An 18590-nucleotide genomic window follows, 5' to 3' on the forward strand; every position below is an offset into this window, starting at 1 on the left:
AAATTAAACCCAATAAAAAATAAACTAATGAAAACGTTTTTCAAAATAATGTTTTATTTGCAGTTTATCGACATACATTTCGTATATAATATGAGTTCTTTTGTTCTTAATACGATTTAGCATGCTTTTGATCAGTCTTTCACGGCTTCTTTTAATATCTTCATCATCAAACAAATTATTAGTCTTTTTCACACGTCATTACATTCTACCTCCATTGGATGATCATTTCCATAAGTTTTATAGAAATACTAACTCACAATTTTTCAATTGGACTTCCATTTAAATAATTTTCCAACCGCTCAATTTTATATGATTTGCAATTAAAAATCATAATGTTAATTAAATTTACTAAACAAAAAGACACGTGTTCTCGCGATTAACACTATTAATCTAAATATCACAAAATTATTAACTACGAATCTCTAAATTCAAATGATACATTGAATTGCGTTTATCTTATACTTTTTACAAATAATTCATAAAAATATGAGATAATGAGTTTTAGAGCAGTAAACTAATTTTCATTTCGTGCAATCACTTAAATCAAGAATGTTACACTGATGTTATATATTAGAATGGTTAACGCATTCCGTGCCATCGGAAATTTCGGTTATATCTTACTTATAAAGTGCACTGATTTTTTAAATGATAGATTAAGTTACATTCAAGCTTTTACTGATTTTAAGATATTTTGATATTATTTCTTTACGTTTTTGTTATTTCCCGACGTGTACCACTATTCTTTGACACATGTCTCACAAAAAATATTCCCTTACAAAAATTGCGCGTCTACTATAAAGAGTACACGTGGCATGGAATGTGTTAATCAGTTAACTACATTTGATAAGTATACACGTTATCTTAAAGCTTGAAATGATACAATGATATCTAATATATAATCTATATAATGATAAATGATATATAATCCTTTCGACGGTGAATTATTTATTTTTTCAGATAAACGTGTAATTCTTCTTTATTTTGCTTTGGTTTTTTATTAAAATATAACCTAAGTACATTCGTCCTGCGTTTGACAAGCATACGCTTCATTTTTTTATTTTATTGCGCACAGAACGGGACATTCTTTAAACTAAATTGCATACTTAACAGGTTAAGAGGAAAGTGTTTTAAATTGAAGAAGGTGAAGTAACATCCGTTTGCTGCATTTGCTTGACATACTATCTTCAGAATTCGTGATACGCAAGACCAGCTCGTAACATTTCACCATATCGGAACACGTCGTGCTGAGAGAAGAGAGGCGGCATAGATGATGGCGAAGGTGACACACAACTGAACATATTAACACTAGCATCTGACGAATATATTCCACTATTAACAGAAGTCGTAGAAGTGGCACACGAAGTTGCAGTTGGAAGTAGCGCAGAATTCGTACTCTGATCTCCGGTTGCAACTGTATTCAAACTTGGTCCTGTCAAACTTCCTAAATACAAACACATAGAACGATGAGTTATGTTGTTTAAACGTTTCACGCGAGTATTTAAAAAACAAGCGATTGTTCAATGAAATTTCATTCTATTTTTCATGAGAATGAAAAATGATCACCGCTCAATGATACGAAAATTTGTCTATCTTCAATCATTGAGAAACATAATCTTTGTAATAATATTTATTAAAAATTAGTACTGTTTCATTATTAATCGCCTTACTAATTACTGTAAGATGCGAATACGTGTAATTTCATAGATCATAGAAAATTTATTTTAACCAGATTAATTCAATACAAATCGTGGATAAAATTATTAAAGTAGTATTGACTTCAAGTTGAAGTAAAAAAGAAATAATAACTACTTCATGTAAAGGAGTATCTTTTTTATATTGAACAAACAAAATAAATATAATATAAAAAGAAATAAAATAACTTGATAGTACTTTTGACATAAATACTAGCATTTTAGTAACAACTAAAATATCATTTTTTAGTTATTTGATATAAATAATAAAAATCCATAAAACTTACTTTCTAAGCCTCACATATGCTAATACATATTAAAATCGATAAATTTGTTAAAAGAATAAAAGGCATCACGCGAAAAAAAAATGAACACATAGATACATACAAAAATAAGAAAACTGATACAATATTACTCAATTGATTATTACCAACTAAATTATAAAACGCTGTCTGAAGCGACTTGAGACAAGAATTAAGTAAGTTATAAAATGTACAATTTTCAAACAGAATACAATTAAGTACGGTTTGTATACCTACAAAAAATTTTCAATATTTAAAAAAAATACTTTTTACATATAGACACAAACAGCACAAAAAGTACAAGAAAAATGAAAAAACAATCAATTTATGTGGATAATCAAACACTTTCATTAACTGTAAACTGCGTATTGTAATTTTCCATTAAAATGGAATATTAAATTAGAATGATTCAATATAATAATAAATATAACTAAAAAATAAATTATAGATAAATTTTAATACGTTTACGCTCTTTACGTTACAAAACTTATTGTATCAATTATTCCCTTTCCTATAAGCTTTCCTATAATACTTTAAGCTAATTCTTCACCTGCAACACTGGAAGTGAGTGTTGAAGCAATAGGTAGGGATGTCAAAAAATCAGTGTTCTCGCTTCTTGAGTGATCCGTCCTCGTCATATGCGGCGGACAAATAAACGCTAAGGTGGATCGTACGAGATCCTTTGCCCTGTCAGTTCTGCGATGTCTCGCATGAACAGCGGATTTACTGTTGCTACCAAATCCGAAGTGTAGAAGCTCCAAATGTCTTCTTAAATTTCGCGACTGGCGTAAAATTGCCCCGCACAGTGGACAGGGTGCTGGTTGATCCGACATACTTCTTGCTTTGGACAATCCATCTCCTAAAATGAAGTCCGTAAAAACTGAACTGACTTAAGGACACAAGAAAAGTTTCCATAACACATTGTCAACAATCAAACGCTATTGTAATCGAAACACGATTGATCATTAAAATATTTTAAAAATTGTAATACAACAAACAAAGGCATTTAAATAAATATTTATATATGTAATTTGTCTTCAACTTATCATAGCAAAAACAATTGACTTCAAATTAATTGCACGTGGATGATTTTTGTTACAATTTCATGTCTTTGAAACTATTTTTTGTCATAACTTTTATAACTTTTTTATAACTTGTTCTTCTGCAATTACACGATTTTTATTTGGAAGTTAATTTTATAAAACTATAAAGACTGTCTGATTTTCTAAAGTAAAAAGATACGTAATCAAATATAAACTCATGGACCTTATTTTTAAAACGAATTAATTGCGACGCCTTGTGTTTAGTTAGAGGGTTAAATGAATAGTTACTTAGTAGTTAATAAGTATACATAAAAACTACGATATGCAAAAAAAGAAGATTGGCAAAAAAAGCTTGAGAAAGTATTGTATATAATGATTTTTATTTCAAAGAATAGTGATGCTTTTGATGAAAATAAGTCTTTACTACCACCTTGAGAAACTTCATTACCTAATGTCGATTAGGTACGTTAACGCAAATCTCACATTCCGTGTATACAACTGTGAAACATAATGTCAGTCAGTGTATCAATAACTATGAAATGAATAAATTATGTAAATACCTAGGAACTTGATCTCTCGCCAATAAAAAGTTCATCAAACTCTTTGCAACATTAATGATCAGAAACATAAATACATACTTTTCTTCCGTTGATACCCTTAAATATGTCATTAGTGTCATATTTTTAAAAGATATGTGACAAGTAATGACAGGAATGCCAATTTCGTTGGCATATGCATTATTTAAGGGTATTAATTAAACGTATCACTTGGAAAGGAAAAATAGGCTGCAAGGTAATTAACTTGTAGTTCAACGACTTGTATGAAACTGATCACAGAGAGTTACTGCGTAAGCGAATATCCGAAAGGTATAAAAAATGTTAAAGTACTTCGCAAATACTTGTACCATTACTGTCACTATGTATAATTTTTTATCGAACGCTATCCTTGTTAACCCTATGATAACTATTCTTACTCGCTAACGTGGAAGATTTTCTTATATTGTTCCAAACTAAATGTATTTGGATCGGTACAAAAATGCGTATAAAAAAATATTCAGGTAAAAATTACGAAATAAACTATACAAGTAATATAACAACTGATTTCTACTATCAAACCGTTAAAAATAATTTTCAGGCAATTTCTCTTCTTTTAACTAACAAACCAAATGATTAATATTAAAAATTATAAACTTCTGTAAGTACATTTAATCAACACAAAAAAATTACGCTCGCTTAAATTAAGTCACTAATAAGGGATGTGCAGATACCGAAAATCACAATCGATGGAAATCGAATTGAGCCTAGAATACATACACTGTTTCAATCAATATTTCCTTTTGATACATTAATTGTTCAATTGAATAATTAATCCTCAAAATAATCTGCAATTTTGAAAATATTTAAAATTGAAATTTGATATTTTTATGATTTCACGTAGAAAGAAACTTTCATAGAAAAAATGATTTATTATAAAGTATGGATTTAAGTAATATTTATACGTGCAGTTAAATAATTATTTTGTCTATATTTATACTATTGCATTGCACAATTCAGCTGTACTTTATAATATCAATCATATTCTCTACTACTTACCACTACTACCAACAATTGTTACTACCTTCTCGGATTAGCATGAAAATGTATGCACAGATACAATATTTACCCTGACGATAAAACGGGAATTAAAATATAAACTAAAATTAAACAAAATGTAAAGATATAAGGAACAAATAATAATATAAGTAATTACAATAAACTAATAAACAATTTTAACTTCATTTATTATCATATAAACATATTTCGAAACATAGTAAAGAAACAGAAATAAAAACATAATGTGTGTTACATTATAAAAATATTATCATCACACATTGCTGTGTATAAATTCATTCTGTATACTTCCATCATTAATTTCATTTTATTCAAATGAAAATTTCTTCCTATAGAGAAATTGTCTAGCTTCCAAGTCAGTCACAACCTTAATTTAAGATTCACTAAAATATTTTGAACACAAGTTTTATGTACCATTCTAAACTCAAGACTCCCGGCATCAGTATATACCCCTTTTTTCGAAAGACTCAGTGTAAAAGAAAATCACTGAAAAAAATAAGGTAGCTCCTGAATCACAATAAACAGAACTGAACAATAATTCTGTCTGCATTGAATTTTCGCGTTTAAACATTTTCTGTACATTCATCTGGCAATCGTTGGCGACGGAATGTTGCTTTGAGGCGAAACAACATTCGGCCCCTGCGACGTTGGGGAAGGAAGTGGACTGGGCTTACAAATTATTTGCTCACAGGTACTACTTCCGCTATCGGTTCCATAGGTCATTGATTGCTCATTATAACTTGACAACTCGACTTCAGGCTTTATTTCTATCATCATCGCATCAGCTGGGGAACTTTGAACGGAATTACTACTAAACCGATATTTGCAAGAAGACAACAGATGTCTTCGGAGATTTCTCGCTTGCCGTAACGTAGCACCACAAAGCGGACAAACGCCTGGACAATCAGATGCACCACGTATTTTTGATAAATTCATATTCCCGGTTAATCCGCAAGATGCCGTCCCGGCAGCCGAACCCTGAGTAACTAGCGGTAGTGGAATTCCAGGAGGAAAACCCATACTGAGAGGGCCGGGAAATTGCGGTATATGCAGTGGAGAGTATGGCTGCATTGGCATTAAAGTGTGCAGATGTGATTCATTATCCGATATTTGATCCTGATGCGGTCCTGCTTGAGAATTTTCTGTCGACATCGGTTGCGCTTCTTGAACACGTGGTGAATGACAACTCCGATGATTCGAATATTCCAATCGATCGCTGGCTGCTAACAGACACAAACACAGTATTACCATGCAGGGCTGAACTGATTGTTTCTGAAATTTCTAAGTTCTATCTAAATAGCATTATTGTGTAATTGATTAGGCGCAGTTCAACCCAATTGATGGTTGTGCTTGTGTCCGTTTTCTAATAGCGGCAAAAAACATGAAAAGACTGAAACCTTAGATGATAACCAAAATATAATAATTTCGTACTTATTAAGACACATAAATAATTATATCGGACACAAAACACAAGTAATATAATACTTCCATTCTTATTAAATTTTTTTTACTAAATTAATCGCTAAATATACATAACAATTGAAGTAATTAAATCCACCGAATATGTAATTCTAAAATCAATAAAAAACAGAACACTTACAATAAATAGTAACAAAAGAACATTGCTTTTTATTGTGATAAATAAATATTTGGTATCAAATTACAACAGAATATATATGTATATATATGTATATCCTAAAAACTTATTTACTTTATTTATAAATCTAAAAAAGATAGTTTCCTTAATGGCGGTGGAGGAGAAAGTAAGAGAACAAGAAATGTCTATTGCCAAGGTAAAATTAGACTTAGATATTTCAAATCAATGACGTAAATTTAAGAAATCTTAAGAGTATAATTTAAGTTATGTAGTAATATTACAAACAAAGTGTTCTTGTTGTTTGGAATATAACCTCACAATCAATAGCTATACAAACTTTAGTATTTCATGTGTATAGTATAAAATGAGATTTATAAAAAAAAACAGTGATCACAATGAAAATTTTTGATATTAATATCACTATAAATTGTTCAATTAACTCCCTTACCATTTTCCTTCTAGGAACCATTCTTTACAGACAGATTCTATAATGTTTCTTACCTGTTTCATCACCATGTTCTGTATTATCATCATCCTTATGATTATCTGCATGCTTATTTTCATTATCCACATTACTGCCAGTACGTGGCCACTTTCCAGAAGATGAAGAAGACTTTCTTCTTTTCTTTCTTCGTTTTAATGGGAAGTAAGGATTAGTTGTTTCTTTTGATAAAGCTTCATTTGTTGTTGGTATTGCTGATGCAGGTACCTCTTCTCCATTCTATATAAATGCAATTAAATATTTTTCAGTTAGGTATATAAAAATTATAGTAAAAAACATTTAAAAGTATTGTGTATTTAAAAATTTTACTTGACGTAATATATAATCATAGTAAACATACTTCGGTTAGTATAGTAGGTGGTGTTAACCCATGAATACAAAGACAATGAGCAGCTTGTAGTAGAGATGGCAACTGAGATGGTTCTACACTCACTTCGCCACGATAAACAAACTCCAATAATGATTCTAAATCATCTGCACCAATACCAGCTAGCATGACCACTGGATGTTGACACGGTGTACTCTATTTGTATAAAATAACAACAATATCAAATGACAGGTTTTCGTTTATAGCACATTAAAAAATAACAATTATATTAATACTTTGCCAACCATAAGAATATTATTCAACAACAGAAAAGAACTATAATTTTTTTAACATTTTCCAATAGTTGCCAATGTATTACTGCATGCATGAAAACTGTTGATATTAAAACCTTTAATAAATCTAACAGGAAAGGACTAGCTGCACAAAGAACTATCTTATGTGCAGGGAAACTACGTCCACCAGCAGCTAAAGTAACATCAACCAAATCACCATGACCTCTTAATAGCTGCACGGCAGAAGCCAAAGACGAATTGAATTCTCCCCAAGAGAGACTGTATAATTGGCTGCTGCTTCCCATTCTAAACAATGAAGTACATTTTAGTCAATTGAAACTTCTGAACAATGCAAAAATTCTTGAACATAAACCCATAGATTAACAATATCTCCATATTGCTGTAATAAAAATCAGTAATACATACTCAATTTTGCATAAGAGTTAAATGGAGTTTAACATACATAAATTGGTTTACACGACAGCACGTACAAACAAAGTTAATAAAGATTCAGGAAAATTATCCACTAACGGTGACGATATATACTCGTATCCCCCATCCACATTCTCTTAATTACTGCCCCCACCCCAAAAAATATGATCTCGGCGTCGTCCGAAAGTTAACCTAGCAAGTGCTTCTACCATTAAAACAAATAACAAAAATATTGGAAAAAAACATATAGTGCGATAATAAATTAAAAAACTTGTAAACGAATAAAAAACAAAACTAAATTGAAAGAGTTCCAGAAAATGTACTTAATACAGAATAACTTACATTGAATTATAAATTATCGCCGTAAATTATGCTTCAAATTACAACAGTCACACTTAATTCGTTGTTCACACGTTGTAGTAATAAATCCGTCAGCGGTACTTATATATTTTTACAAAGTAATATACTTTATGAGCCAAATAGACACGCGATACGTAAAATGAAATTCAAATGCTGTCAGAAATTATTATGCACGTCACATTTTACGAGACTGTGCTGCCACCATACTGTACCTAAAAAAGTTCGGTAAAACGAAATACAGTTTTGGCGGAAATTATGTAAATATAGAATAGAGTCGAATATTATATACTCGTCGTAACATTAATATAATTTTTAATTACTAAAATATATAATTTCTTTAAAAATTATTACTACTTTCAAAATTGTGAATTACGATGAAAAGTTAATTTAATATGAAGACTTTACAAACAGTAAAGAAAAAAGGGAATGTATTTGTAGGTCACTTTCGTTGTTTAATTTCAAAAGTGAAAAATATTTGAAAATATCATTAGCGTTTTTAATCTTCATAAATGTATATATTACATATAATAATAGAGAAGATAAAATAACACTATTTTAAAGAAATTCATATTATAATAATAACAATGTTTTGCAAAGATAATATTAAACTATCAGCAGATTCTAATGCAAAGAGCATTACAGAAGCAAAGGTTATTGAAGTACTACGAAAAAAAAGTATTCAAATTATTTGTTAACGTACATATAACAAAAATAAATTTCATATTTTAAAATAATTTTTATTTTTGTCAGATTATACATTAAATACAGTGAATTGTTATGGGGACAATTTATTGCACATCAGTGTCGCAAATGGTTGTTTTAATATTACAAAAGAAATTTTACAAAACGAAACTTGCGGTAATATTATAGACAGAAAAAATAAATTTGGATGGACACCATTAATGTTAGCTATTCGAAATAGAGATATCAAAACAGTGAAATTTCTTTTACAAAATAATGCTGATGTAAATAAATCAACTTATCTTGGTGAGTATAATGAGTTTTTAATTTTACAGATTAAGTTTGTGAAATATAACCCTTTGCATTCTAAACTTTTATCCTATAGGGCTACGAGCAACTCCAGACTATTTTGAAAGAAAACATAAAATAAGATGAGCATGGTGAAAGAGATTCATCATTGGAATGCAAAGGGTTAAAAGAGAAACAGAATAATGTTTCTTCTTATTTAGAAAATAATGCTTGAATACAATGCAAATATTTCTTTTTGATAATTTATAGGTATGTCTGTTCTTGGATTAGCAGCTGCAATAGATGCAAATATGTTTCAAACTGTATACGAAGCATGTCCATCTGCATTATTAAATTCTATGCATGATGACATTACACCACTCTGTATAGCTGCTATGAAAAATGATAAAGAACTTTTTTTTAAATTACTAGATTTAGGGTTTGAAATTTCCAAAATCAGTAAGAATATACATATATTTTTTTGAATATAAACAAATTGTATAATATATAATACATTTGTAATTGGTTTCTTCATACTCTTTCATAGATGAATATACACATATCACAATGAAACTATCAACAGTACCTGAAATAAGAAATTTAGCAGAAAAAAGTGATGTAGAAGATTATTGGAGTGATATCTCAGATAATATTTCTACAGAAGTAACTTTAGAAAAGAAAGAGCTACTGCATTCTTTCAAATCAATAAAAGAAAATCAAAAGAAATATGATATGCAAACATTACAAAATATACAAAATGAGTGCAATAAGAAAGATAAAAATGATAATATTGTACCATTTTTAAGTTCTTTTAAAAATCCAACTATTGTATTTCACCCTTCGGAAGAAAAAAATGATGGCTCTAATAAGAACATAATAGAGAATTCAAATCAGTGTATAAAACGAAGACCTTCTACACTAAATTTAGTGGTAGATCATATAAATCCCATTCAAAGCAGTATAATTTCACCTGTACTGACCTGTACTCTTGATATACCACCAGCATCTCCAAATATATATTTTACTCAAAATAATTATGACAATGAAGTTAACACGGATGTAATAAACAATGTGAAAAATGAATCATTAATTCAAGATAAAAATAAGACACCAACAGAATATTTGGAATGTAATGAATGTTTACAGGAACCACATTTGCAAAGGTATGCCACTAAATATAATAATAATTCATCAAATAATTTGTTGGTCTTAACATAATTATATCTTTTGTACAGACTGCAGTCTATCCGACCACCAGACTTAAACATTCAAAATGATCAGGAGGATCTTGATGCCACTCTTACTTTTACACCTAAATTTAGCCCAATTCGTTCACCACATGTACCTGCAGATTTAAATGATGAAAATGTGTTTGGAGAAGATACACCAACCCCCCCGCATTATAGAACACCACCAAGAGGAATGATTTTGAATTCTGAAGAAACAAAAATGTGTATTTTATTGCAACATCATGGATTACATCAGCATATCCCTATATTTCTTGAGCAAGAAGTAAGTGTGTAAGACCTTTATATTAGAAATATTACAGTATAAAGTAATATAAGTGTATATAAAATTAACAATACTGCTGTTAATAAGTATCATCTGTAAACAAATCAAATTTTTTCTTGTGCATACCATTTTAACCATTTGCATAATTTATTACAGGTAGATATTGACTTGTTTATGACTCTAACCGATCAGGATTTAATGGAAATTGGTATAAAGGATGATTCAGACAGAAAAGTTATATTGAATGTTATAAATGAGTGTTTTAAATCAATGATGTAGAGACATGTATATTATTATTATTTATATTGTTATTTTATTTATTGGATATTTTATTTTTATATATAATATTTGAAGAAAATTACTATAAAAATGCAAACACAATGTTTAATTGGTTTTAATATTTAACATTTAATAATGTGCAGAAGGTTTTTCAAAATTATATGTTGTGGCTACTGTAGTGTGACTTGCTACTTGATTGACCTCGATCTTGAATTTCAAGATTAAGGAAAATAAAACATCCTCTACATATTGTTATTTAATAATATCATAATATTATTCTGTAATACCTTCATAGTTCTAAAATTATATACATATTTTTATAATTATATACGAAATTGTTTTAACATTTGTGTGTTCCTTATATGAGATAATACTTTATTAATAAGATCTAGTTTTGTTGCTTTGGAATTATGTGGAATTGAATGTTCTTTCAACCACATACTCAAGACACTATTTTTTACCATGTATAATTTATTACGTTTAGCCATTACTTCTACATCTTCATATTGATCCTATTAATGAAAGTGTTACATACATTATTTTACATAAATTAGTATAAATTTCATGTATAGAAGTACTTGCCTTTTCTTGTGGGGCTATTTCTATATTATCATTAGATTTAGCTATTAATAATTTTTCTTTTAATGTTAAATCTTTCCGGCTTTCATCTGGTGCTAACTGATTCATATATACATACATATTAAAAAAGCATATATATATTAAAAAAATATATTAAAAAGTAGAACAACGGTTACTTCTCTTTCAGTAATCTGAGTGTGTGATTTACAGATTTTAAAATATTTAGAAATTGTTTCTTCTTTGGCTACAACAATATCATTATTTAAATTTCCTGATGTTCCTACTTTATTGGAATCTTCTTTTGTAGTTTGCATATTGTTAATATGAGTAATATTTAAAAAAGAATCTTCTGAAAAGTTATATTTCATTATAGTAATTTAAATGTATGTAATATTTGCATATTTATATTGTTTTTCTATTACCATTTTTATTATTTTTAATACTTTTGCTATTTACATCTGGTTTATTAATATTAGAATGTAATGTATTATGAATTTTATGAATTTTAGCTAACTGTGTTTCTAATGATTTAGGAATAGTATCAGTATTTCCTTTTAATTGTTCTACGTATCTAGCAGAAAGCTCTAATGGCATAGTTGAACTGGGATCATATTTTCTCTTGAGAGGCGTAATTAATTGTTTATTTTGTAACAGTCCATCAGATGTTGTATTTGTATTTAAGGTGCTCTGCATGAAACATATTATACATTCATTAATGTATGTTACAAAAATAGTTTATTATTTAACTTACTGTATCATGGAAAGCATGTTTGGATATTTTCAACTGGTTACCACAAATTGTAGGTAATTTTGCAAGCATATCAGATATAAACTGTGTAACAATGAGTTCTTTATCTCTACTTGGAAGAATATCTATTGAGCCAGAAATGATACATATATGAGGATAAATGAATGTATGCAACCTTGGTACTGGAAATTTAATTTCAAAATATAAAATTCCATCGTTACTTTTTGGTAAAGAATATCCATACTGAAATATAATATACATTTATACAACAAATTTAGAAATAATATAAATAATGAAAAACTCATTGATGTAAATATATCCACCATATTTTTCCAGTGTCTACGCATTTGATTATAATCTTTAAAAACACATGTTGGTGGAATCTCTTTAGATACAGATAATAATTTGCCTCTTTTCATACTGAAAGTATTTTAATTATTATATTATTTTTAGAAGCTAATAAATATGCAACAATTTAATACATTTGTCATACCTTGGCAAAACATGTACAAATGGTAAATTATAATAAGATAAATCAATATATCCTTTGGGATCTGCTAAAAACTGAGATACAACAGACGATGGGAGATAATCTTCAAGTTTTACATATGGCGTATTAACTCTTTTGGCATGAAGTATTAAACAAACATTCTTGTCTATAAATTTGTTTCATATTATTATAGGAAATAAATAAATGCTTGTATATAAATATTTTAGTACCTTGCAAACGAATATTTAATTTTAATGCTCTAATTGACTTGACATAATTATAGAATTCTTTTCCTTGAAGCAAGAATTGGCCAACTTTGTTCCATCGAGGTGCTATTTTAGTTTGTATTGTATAAAAAAGACAGTTTTTATAAACTTCGTCTGTAATTGGTTTTAATCCTAGATACTGTTGAAAAGAATAAAAGCAAAACCATTTCCAAAATAGATAGTGATTATTTATTTAAATAAATAGTAATATCAAAAAGTTAACAAACCACTAGCTTCAAATATTTTAAAATTTGTTTTAACTTTCCACTTTCAAAAAACATTTTATGTGTAATAACAAATATATATTTTTCGGTGCCTAATATTGGCGAAGCAATTACATCAGAAACTAAATGAATGAGTAATCTGAAAACATATTGTTATTATAGTGTAGAAAATAATTTTAAATAAAAATATGGGGATCTACATAAAGGAGGAAATAAAATATTATAATCGAGTATACCGGCATTTCAATGTTTGCCAATGAAAATTTGATTTTGCGGATGATTCACGAAATTCAATAAAATCATTTTCACAAATTATGCAATATAATTCGTTTATGTGTGGTGACGAAATATACAAAATTGTATCTTCTTTTCTCTCCAATGTAATATTAGAAATGTCCATTTTTAAATTAATCATTGCCTGAGTACTGTTAATTGCTTAATGTTCTTCCAAAGGTATAACTTTTCAAATTATAAATTGAACGTAGTATCAACTTTAGGATTCAAAATAGTATTTAAAATTCATTACTAATAGTAATTTGAAACTATATATTATTTATAAAGGAATTCCACAAACAGTTTTTTAAATTTAAATGTAGTTACAAGTAAACTTTGTAATTATTGCACTAAATAATCTATTAAAGTTGACATAATTAAAATTTTGAAAAAATATTAGGAACTATCGTTCAATAATTCAAATTGTACTTCTGTCGGAAAGGTAATGACGTCATAGTTTTGTTACATTTTTTTATTGGTGAAATATATTTAGACAAAATCTTGATAAATAAAATTGAAATTCAATATATATATTTGTTTAAACTATAATATTTCTAACAAAATTGTTAAGCATTCAGGATTAAAATGTATAACACATTTAGCTGTATCATTTTAAACGTGGATATAATGATTTTGTTTAAGTCTGTACAAATAAATACAAATAAATAAACGGAAAACGTGTTCGTTATTATTTTTTTGTCTTAATATTACATTTTTGTATATACTCGTAATTTCTTTAGCGTATGATTAACGTAAATTTTACATTGCATGTTATATCTATTCTATACCTCATCTGTGGTCTGGGATAGTTCCTTGAGTAGAAATAGTGGGGGAACGCTGTTTTCGAGTTACTAGCGTGAGAGGATTAAGTTAGATTTACTCTTTGTCATACATATATCATATAAACTGTTATATTTGGGTTTATATGTTTCTGTCTTTCCTGAATAAATTATTCATTATTTATATAAAATATAAATAAAAAGTTATCATGGTTATCAATTCTGAAAATTTCTTTGTTTAATCAAATTTAGTGCATACTCTAGTATTGCGCCATATTACTAAAAAAGGTTTTGTTGTGTTTCAGTATAATTCTAAATTAAATAAAGTTATTTTCAAGCGAAGTTAACTATATTTATTCGCAATTTTATTGTCTATAATAAAGAAACATTGGAACATAAATGAAGTTAGATATTTTAATCAATTTTATTATGTCTGTTCGTAATTCGGATCCTTCCGTTAAGGTAGTTTTCATTGATCCATGTTCGATTTGAAAATTTACCTGAAGCCACTATTGACGTCATATACTGCCACTTCGGTGACTAGTCCGTATTCTTTGGTATGCTTTTGTGTCGTTAGTTTCTGTACTGTTCAGTCTCGCTTGTGTTGCTAATACATTCTTGTAAATTATTTCAGCGCATGTAAGTATTTTGTAATTAACAATTTTATATTTATGTAAAACAAACATGTTTATTAGATAAATCTTACAGTGTTATACGAAATATATAATTTCATCATCTATTTTTCAATTTGAGTTAATTTCTTACATTATTTAGTTTGATTTGCATTGTACATATATTGTGTAAATTGTATGTAAGTATTCTAAAAATCAAGTTTTTTATTATCTGAACAATCATATTTGATGAATTTTGCTGCATTATATGAAATTCATGGTTCTATCATTCATCCATCTTGTGTCATTTAGACTTACATATTGATCATTTAAACTTGGAGTGCTTGTACGTTCTTATAAATTATTTCAGAAAATGTAAATATTCAGTAATTAACAAGTTTACAGATTTTATATTCATTTAAAAAAGGTATATATTGGATCAATTCTGCAGTAATAAAAAATAGCTTCATCATTTAACTGCCATTTTGAAATGTCACAAAATCAATACTTTCATTACAAAATGATATGGGTGTATAAACTTTTTGACTAAAGATAAACATTACGAATGTTCTGTTTCATGAAGTATATAGTTTTATTCTTCGCCAAGCATATTAGACATTGGTATTACCATATTTTATGCCACACTAAGGTACATACAAAATTTCGTTTCGCCGCCATTTAGTGTACCTTCGTATGACGCATTTACCATACTTCATCGAAAATATGTGGAACATTTTATAAAAGTGTATGATAATATTAGTAAAACCAAATTTCTTTATTCTAAGAAACAGAAGAAATGAAATTAACTAATAAATTTTTATTCAATAAACAATATTTCATAAATTAATATTTCTATTACTGAAAAAAAATTCTTTACTGAAAAATATTTATACCTTTTATTTTTATTTTCTAACAGATCTCTAATTATGCAGATATTTGTAAAAACACTCACGGGTAAAACTATCACCCTGGAAGTTGAAGCCTCAGACACAATAGAAAACGTGAAGGCTAAAATACAAGACAAAGAAGGAATTCCACCTGAACAGCAAAGATTGATTTTTGCTGGCAAACAGTTAGAAGACGGAAGGACTCTTTCTGACTATAATATTCAAAAGGAATCCACTCTACATTTGGTCTTAAGACTTCGTGGAGGAATGCAGATCTTCGTGAAAACACTGACAGGGAAGACCATCACCCTTGAGGTTGAAGCTTCTGACACAATAGAGAATGTAAAGGCCAAGATTCAAGACAAAGAAGGAATTCCACCTGACCAGCAGCGATTGATCTTTGCCGGCAAACAATTAGAAGATGGTAGAACTCTTTCAGATTACAACATCCAGAAAGAATCCACATTGCATTTAGTACTGCGTCTTCGAGGTGGTATGCAAATCTTTGTCAAGACACTTACAGGGAAAACCATCACTTTGGAGGTCGAAGCTTCAGATACAATAGAGAACGTGAAGGCCAAAATTCAAGACAAGGAAGGGATCCCTCCAGATCAGCAGCGATTGATCTTTGCTGGCAAACAATTAGAAGATGGTAGAACTCTTTCAGATTACAACATCCAGAAAGAATCCACATTGCATTTAGTACTGCGTCTTCGAGGTGGTATGCAAATCTTTGTTAAGACACTTACAGGGAAAACCATTACCTTGGAAGTCGAAGCTTCTGATACAATAGAAAACGTGAAGGCTAAGATTCAAGACAAAGAAGGAATTCCACCTGACCAGCAGCGACTCATCTTTGCTGGTAAACAATTAGAAGATGGCAGAACTCTTTCAGATTATAATATTCAGAAGGAGTCCACATTGCATTTAGTACTTCGTCTTCGGGGTGGAATGCAAATTTTTGTCAAGACGCTCACTGGCAAAACCATCACTTTGGAAGTTGAAGCTTCGGACACAATAGAGAATGTGAAAGCCAAGATTCAAGATAAAGAAGGAATTCCACCTGACCAACAGAGATTGATCTTCGCTGGTAAACAACTGGAAGATGGTAGAACTCTGTCGGACTATAATATCCAAAAAGAATCAACCCTTCACTTGGTTCTGCGACTCCGAGGTGGAATGCAAATCTTTGTAAAAACACTCACAGGAAAGACAATTACTCTTGAGGTTGAAGCTTCGGATACAATAGAGAACGTCAAGACTAAGATTCAAGATAAGGAAGGAATCCCACCTGATCAACAACGACTGATCTTTGCTGGCAAACAGTTAGAAGACGGAAGAACTCTTTCTGACTATAATATCCAGAAGGAATCCACCCTCCACTTGGTTTTGCGACTTCGAGGAGGAATGCAGATTTTCGTCAAAACGCTCACTGGAAAGACTATCACCTTGGAGGTTGAAGCTTCAGACACAATAGAAAATGTGAAAGCCAAGATTCAGGATAAGGAGGGAATACCTCCTGATCAACAGCGATTGATCTTTGCTGGGAAACAATTAGAAGAGGGAAGAACTCTGTCGGACTATAATATACAAAAAGAATCCACCCTTCACTTAGTTCTACGACTCCGCGGTGGAATGCAAATCTTCGTGAAAACACTCACAGGAAAAACTATCACCCTGGAGGTTGAAGCATCGGACACAATAGAAAATGTAAAGGCTAAAATTCAAGACAAAGAAGGAATTCCTCCAGACCAGCAGCGATTGATCTTTGCAGGTAAACAGTTGGAAGATGGAAGAACTCTTTCAGATTATAACATCCAGAAGGAATCCACCCTTCACTTGGTTCTGCGACTACGTGGAGGAATGCAAATCTTCGTGAAAACCCTGACAGGGAAGACCATCACCCTTGAGGTTGAAGCTTCAGACACAATAGAAAACGTGAAGGCTAAAATTCAAGACAAGGAAGGAATTCCCCCAGATCAGCAGCGATTGATCTTTGCAGGTAAACAGTTGGAAGATGGAAGAACTCTTTCAGATTACAACATCCAAAAGGAATCCACATTGCATTTAGTATTACGTCTTCGTGGGGGGATGTAGAATTGGATGTGTCAAGAAAGCATACAGACGATTTAATGATCGGAATTGCAGCTCTTCCTCGAAACAGATTGAGCACGTTGAATATTTTAACAAGAAGAACCTGCTTTTCTGCGAGTGACCTGATATTAATTCACGTCCTCAATCTGATTGATGAAGGTAATGATTTTTGCTGCAATGTCTAGAAGAAAATTGATAGTATCGATAGAGCCATTATATTGCTTTCTTTATATACATTTCATGTTCTATACTCCTTGCTATCGGTATGTATTTCTTTATTGGTATATAGTAACATGAATGACGAAGTGTGTCATGATTGTTCCAATTATATGCTGGAACACATTCTTGTAATGCACTTGTCTTCATTAAAACATCATTAAAATTATTGTGTTGTTTTGTTATTACTGTTTCCTTGGACATTTCATTTTGCAGTGAGTGCAGTTGCTGGATATTCTTATAGTAAGCCGTTATTATTATAGAAATTATGTGTTCATTTTATATGTATATGTTCTTACTATAATGATACTTCAACAAAGCCAGTAAGGATAATGAATAATATCGGAGTCTTTCAAATTGTAATAATTGTACCGGTCAAAACGAATTTACTATAAATATGTAGAATAAACTATACAGTAAGAAATATACTTTTGGATACTACCATCAGGGAATTTGAACGCAATATATTATTAAATTGTTTTTAACTATATATAATTTGAATTAGTTTAAAACAATCGTTTATTTC

The 18590-nt window shown here is 29.6% G+C and overlaps 4 protein-coding genes across 11 annotated transcripts; 2 read left to right on the forward strand and 2 right to left on the reverse strand.

The window, feature by feature from the left end:
• Window positions 1-32: 32 nt before the first annotated feature.
• LOC116431161 (uncharacterized) lies at window positions 33-8342 on the reverse strand. 6 transcript variants are annotated; one of them, XM_076374529.1, is made up of 6 exons: window positions 8120-8342; window positions 7462-7651; window positions 7086-7268; window positions 6745-6964; window positions 2544-2852; window positions 33-1441 (listed from the first exon to the last, which is right to left on the reverse strand). In XM_076374529.1, exons 2-6 carry the CDS (start codon window positions 7648-7650, stop codon window positions 1185-1187), a joined length of 1158 nt encoding a protein of 385 aa, XP_076230644.1. In that variant the 5' UTR covers window position 7651; window positions 8120-8342; the 3' UTR covers window positions 33-1184. The 6 variants fall into 6 exon arrangements, with proteins under 6 accessions (XP_076230644.1, XP_031842074.1, XP_031842071.1 ...); XM_031986214.2 differs by lacking the exons at window positions 33-1441; window positions 2544-2852 and adding an exon at window positions 4800-5866 and having other exon boundaries at window positions 8120-8340; XM_031986211.2 differs by lacking the exons at window positions 33-1441; window positions 2544-2852 and adding an exon at window positions 4800-5869 and having other exon boundaries at window positions 8120-8340.
• Window positions 8343-8347: 5 nt separating this feature from the next.
• LOC116431160 (uncharacterized) lies at window positions 8348-11223 on the forward strand. 2 transcript variants are annotated; one of them, XM_031986210.2, is made up of 6 exons: window positions 8348-8787; window positions 8888-9124; window positions 9377-9565; window positions 9654-10269; window positions 10342-10618; window positions 10775-11223. In XM_031986210.2, the coding sequence occupies exons 2-6, from the start codon at window positions 9040-9042 to the stop codon at window positions 10895-10897; spliced, it is 1290 nt and encodes a 429-aa protein (XP_031842070.1). In that variant the 5' UTR covers window positions 8348-8787; window positions 8888-9039; the 3' UTR covers window positions 10898-11223. The 2 variants fall into 2 exon arrangements, with proteins under 2 accessions (XP_031842070.1, XP_031842069.1); XM_031986209.2 differs by having other exon boundaries at window positions 8349-8812.
• On the reverse strand, window positions 11221-13701 carry LOC116431148 (uncharacterized protein C18orf63-like). The gene is made up of 10 exons (XM_076374528.1): window positions 13441-13701; window positions 13208-13343; window positions 12945-13119; window positions 12718-12880; window positions 12548-12644; window positions 12228-12467; window positions 11899-12163; window positions 11653-11825; window positions 11480-11575; window positions 11221-11409 (listed from the first exon to the last, which is right to left on the reverse strand). Exons 1-10 carry the CDS (start codon window positions 13617-13619, stop codon window positions 11221-11223), a joined length of 1713 nt encoding a protein of 570 aa, XP_076230643.1. The 5' UTR covers window positions 13620-13701.
• A 925-nt stretch (window positions 13702-14626) lies between these two features.
• Window positions 14627-18233, forward strand: LOC116431159 (polyubiquitin-A). Of its 2 annotated transcripts, none has more exons than XM_031986208.2 (2): window positions 14627-14895; window positions 15800-18233. In XM_031986208.2, exon 2 carries the CDS (start codon window positions 16022-16024, stop codon window positions 17849-17851), a length of 1830 nt encoding a protein of 609 aa, XP_031842068.1. In that variant the 5' UTR covers window positions 14627-14895; window positions 15800-16021; the 3' UTR covers window positions 17852-18233. The 2 variants fall into 2 exon arrangements, with proteins under 2 accessions (XP_031842068.1, XP_031842067.1); XM_031986207.2 differs by having other exon boundaries at window positions 14727-14895; window positions 15784-18233.
• The last annotated feature ends 357 nt before the right edge of the window (window positions 18234-18590 follow it).

The sequence above is a fragment of the Nomia melanderi genome, chromosome 2 (assembly GCF_051020985.1).
Source record: "Nomia melanderi isolate GNS246 chromosome 2, iyNomMela1, whole genome shotgun sequence".
Lineage (NCBI taxonomy): Eukaryota > Metazoa > Arthropoda > Insecta > Hymenoptera > Halictidae > Nomia > Nomia melanderi.